At 43.5% G+C, this 5000-nt stretch overlaps 1 protein-coding gene across 1 annotated transcript in view; it reads right to left on the minus strand.

Moving 5' to 3' along the window:
• The window catches only part of LOC307229511 (nuclear factor 1 X-type-like), a gene marked incomplete at its 3' end in the record, with an annotated part of 115283 nt that overhangs the window by 11852 nt on the left and 98431 nt on the right, over positions 1-5000 (minus strand). Inside the window, exon 9 of the mRNA XM_079999510.1 lies at positions 67-195. Within this exon, the coding sequence (XP_079855636.1) occupies positions 67-195 (129 nt within the window). The remainder of the gene's footprint in view (positions 1-66; positions 196-5000) is intronic.

The following is a 5000-nucleotide window of genomic DNA, read 5'->3' on the forward strand; positions in this document are numbered from 1 at the left end:
GGGTGGGGGTGTGGGGGGGGGGGGGGGGGGGGGGGGGGTCGGGTGGGGTCGGGGTCGGTCTCTCACCTGGTCTCACTCCTGCCAGCACGGGCAGCGGGTGGTGTGTGAACGCCATGCGGGGGGACCTCGTCTGGGAGGACAGGGCGTTGAAATCAAACTTCCCCGGCTTCTTAAGAGAACCAGGCGATGACAATCCTGGCGAAAAAAAAGTAAAAAAAAAAAGTAAAAAAAAACGGAATCAACCAAAGGATAAAATAAAAAAATTTAAAAAAAATAAAATAAAAGGTGTGGCGGGGAGCAGAGGGGGACAGAGGTAGATGTGGATTTCATGAACACGTCTTCGCTTCAAGAAGGAACAAAAAAAAAAAAGACTGAACGATTTCTTAAATCACGGGGCGGTAGAAACGCATCCGCGTCCGACTTGATTTTTGGATTTTTTTTTTTTTTTTTTTTTTTCACATTCATCCATTGGCTGATTCGCTGTCCATTTGGCGGATTCCTTCAAGTTGGAAGGGTGCTTTGACAGGGGCCAATCTGGAGAGGTCTACGCACATGAAGCCAGCAGCAAGGTGGGCAAAGGTGTTTCAAATCTGCCCGATAATGGAGCCGGCGGATCTCTGCCAGTCCCACCCCACCCCGCCTGCACCCCACCCGCACCCCGCACTGTATTCCTCTGGATTCCGGGTCCTCTCAACCCGTTTTTGAAATATATACAGAGTCTGGATTCAGCACTAGAATCTAACACCAAACTGGAGGGAGCAAAGAAAAGGTCTAAATTATAAGTGTACCAAATATGATACTTTGGCAACGAGTCAAATGAACCTATGACTAACGTAAACAGCAACGGACAGTAACGGATCGCTTGTATATTTCTCCTCTCTCATCTCATCTCTCTCTCTCTCTCTCTCTCTCTCTCTCTCGCGCTCCGGTCGGACTTGGGCGAGGGCCCACGGGACGAGAAGAAAGCCTCATTCAGAAATAGCACACACTGTACGGTATGGACACAGCAGCTGCTAGGTGAGAAAGACAAGCAGAAGGACAGATAGAGGGAGAGGAGGAGAGACGGAGGAGGGGAAGAGAGAGAGAGAGAGAGAGAGAGAGAGAGGGAGAGAGAGGGAGAGAGAGAGAGGCAGGGAGGGAGGGAAAAGCGAGAAGAAATGTGGGAGAGATGAAAATATGCAAGGGGGAAGCGAGAGAGAGAGCGAGACAGAGAGAGAGAGAGAGAGAGAGAGAGAGAGAGAGAGAGAGAGAGAGAGAGAGAGAGAGAGAGAGAGAGAGAGAGAGAGAGAGAGAGAGAGAGAGAGAGCGAGCGAGCGAGCGAGTGAAGCGAGGACCTGTGAAAAATGCAGCGGCGTCGCTCTGACGACGCGTAGGAAATCAGACTGTCATAAGATGTTAAATATGGTTATTATCTCCCGCCAGCACACGCTCGCGCCGACACTCTTCCCGCCGCCCGAAAAGCCGCAAAACGCGCGATCAATCAACAATCACAAAACGACGGCTCGCGCGTTACAGGGAAAGGAAGGCGGCGACGACTCCGTTTCCCGCTTAAGTTTCTCGCTAATCCCCCGGTGCCAACGAGCGGGCCACGCTAAAATATCTGTTTGTTCTTGAACTTTTTTTTTTGTTTGTTTTGTTTTGTTCCTCTTTCTTTTTTTGGTTCGCCGCCTCGCCGCGGTCTATTTCCGTGGCCCCCGTCCGCATCAAACAAGGCATAAAATACGATTCCTCTCGGCTTTCCAGCTGGAGATGTGTGAAAGTCTATGGGAGTGCGGGGGCGGTGTGAAGCCATCCTTCCCTGTGTGAAAGAGTTAAATCTCAAGCAGGTGGGAGTGAATATGTGTGAACCATTTATGTCTTTAGCAGACATATATTTCATTTTTTCTCTCTCGTCTCTCTCTCTCTCTCTCTATCTCTCTTTCCTGTGGCAGAGTGGGCGTATAGGGGGGCGTATTGTCCTGCCAGACAGATTCCAAGCATGAAGAGTACCCCGATCCCACTTCTGACACTAACAGTTAGCAGTGATGCTCGTGATATCGTCACACTTGCAGGAGAAGACCACAGTGTATATACAGTGTATATATATATATATATAAAATTCTAACTAAAACAAAAAATGCCACTTTTTGGGATTTTAAACAACCACCATGCATTCGATAATTTTGTCATATTAAATAGCATCAAATTCTGCTGTGCTTTTCACGGCCTTGGTGAATCACATGTTTAAAAAGCATGTTGTAATGTTTGTCATTAAAGGAGGAATTTGAAAACCTGAAAGGAACACGGATCGCGAAGGCTACTCGTACCCCATCTCTTATTATTACACCTATACGTGACAAATCTATAAAATATGTTGAAGGCACAGGTTCTCAAGGTGGGGTCTGGGAACCCCTCAGGAGTCCTTCAAGAGGTTCCAGGGGATCCCCAGTGTAATAATTAAAGGTTAAATGTGATCATTACATATATATATATATATATATATATACATATATACAGTGGTACCTTGATTTACGAGTGCACTAACATACGAGTTTTCCGAGTTACGCGCCGTCCTTCCGTGGATTTCTTGTATTGATTTGTGAGAAAAAATGTGAGTTACGAGGAGCGAGCTTCAGGTGCTGCCACTAGTTGGCGTGGCGAGCGAATGCGGCCAGCATCCCGCGTCTCACTCCTTCACTTCACGTGGTGACCTGACTGTGGAAGCATCTCTTTTGTGTTTTGTGCTTGCAATTTGTGCGTTTTGTGCAGTTATGTTGCCAAAAAAAACATTTCTAGCCATGGGTCCTAAGAAAGTAAGTGCTGAGAAGAAGAAGCGGATGATGTCCATTGAATTAAAGCATGAAATCAGAAAAAAAATATAAGCGAGGTGTGTGTGTGATGGAATTGGTGAATTTTAGTTAAGCGAAAGTGAAGTGAAAAAAAAATTGTAGCAATTAAGTTCAACAATAAAGTGTAGCACGAAACAAACTCCTCCAACCTCCTCCGCCTATCTCCTCCACCCTCCACCTCCACCAGCATCTTCCGTTAGTCCAAGTCGTCTGATCTCCAAGGTAAATACACTTTATAAAACCAGTTTATTTCTTTACATTGTCTTTTATTATGTTTTATCATGTTTTTATACAAAATTTGTTATTTATAGATACATTTTTCTTATTTAAAAACACGTAACAAAAAAAATTGGGGTGGTTTTTGGGGGCTGGAACGGATCAATGGCATTACAATTAATTTCAATGGGGAAAATTGATTTGCTATACCAGCAGATTGAATTACGAGCTCTGTCACGGAACAAATTAAACTCGTAAGTCAAAGTACCACTGTATATATATATATATATATATATATATATATATATATATATATATTATAGTTTATAGTTATAATAGTTTAACCACTAGTACTACCAAATGTTTAATCATTAGCACCATTAGAGAATGTAGAATAATGACTGTGTTGATCTTAGTTTCACTGTTATCTCTCTAACTATAGTATGGGGACAGGTATGAAAGTTTGGAGTAAATCATATCTAACAGTAAAAATCTTATCTGATTGGGATCCTAGAGACAAAATTTTAATCAAATTGAGGGTTCTTGATGTAAAAAGGGTTGAGAACCAGTAATATACTGTAGACCGTTGGATTATTAGAAAACAATGATTTACGGTTTACTTCACTTTGGGGCATCTAAAGTCAAGCTGTTTCTTTGTTTATATATATGCTTTTTTGACATGTTTAATATGTGATATGCTATATATTTTTGTAATGGGATAATCTCAATATACGGCATCCCCTGTTTTAGCCTGGAATAGTGACATCCCATAATAACAACAAGACTGACATCTAACTACATAGATCAAGCACTAGTTCAACACTGAAAGGGGACCTATCATGAAAAACTTACCTGTCCATTGTTTGTGCACATACAGTTGGGTCTCTGACGGGCCTACGAACACACAAACTGTGAAATAAGACAACCCACTCAGTTTTTTGTGATCTGTCCGTTTCAGAAAACATGTCCTTAAACGAGACGTTCAGCTTTGCTGCCCTAATTTACATCACTTCAGTAGAATTAGAACCACCCCCCACCTGAGTAACTCCACCCATGGCTGGAGCACGACCAGCCCTGCCAGCATCAAAGCTAAGAGCTAAGCATGGGAAGTGCTCCGTTGGCTGCAGGGACCAGCACAAATCTTTTAAAAGAAAGAGGAATTAATACCAACTGTCCGTGACAAAACTGCAGAAGAGTATGTGTGTGTGTGTGTGTGTGTATGTCCACAGCAGGTTGACTGTACTGTAGGCTGCGGAACGTGATCCGCTCCATATTTCTCCAGATAAAACTGTAGTTGTATTTATTTCATTTATAATCTTTTATTTTTCAAAGTTTTCATAATAGAATGAAACAAAAAAGCCCCGAGCCCCACTGTATAGCATGGTGCTCTAAGCTCTGTGCCGCTCCGGACACTGACACTGCTCCTTAAAGTTGGGACAAACTTTTAAATGAGGCCTTGTAGATCGAATATGAGTGAAAATTCAGCAACTGGATTGTTTATTTCTCAGCTCAAATTCATTGAGATACAGATTTTGGTGGAGTGATGAGGTGAAATCAGAGAAAGTTACAGTAGTGACTACAAGAAAACCTGGACGCACGAGGGGCAACCAGGGGCCTCGGGATGGTGGCTCCTCCCACTGAAACAGCCCGTTTTCAGACAGGGTGGATTGGACCCATGTTAGAACGGCTCAAATGCATAATCTGAGTGTTTTTTACAGCAAAGAACTTTAAAAACATGTTTCAGGGACCTCAGAGACCATATATTAACTAGGTGAAAAGGAGCATAATAGGTCCACTTTAACGAACCAATACAAGTGTCCAGTCTAGTTAGAGAGAGAGAGAGTGTGTGTGTGTGCGTGTGTGTGCGTGTGTGCGTGTGTGCGTGTGTGCGTGTGTGTGTGTGTGTGTGTGTGTGTGTGTGTGTGTGTCCTCCCCTGGCAAGCCTTAGTATTTTAC

Source organism: Zeus faber (genome assembly GCF_960531495.2).
Source record: "Zeus faber genome assembly, chromosome: 4".
NCBI lineage: Eukaryota > Metazoa > Chordata > Actinopteri > Zeiformes > Zeidae > Zeus > Zeus faber.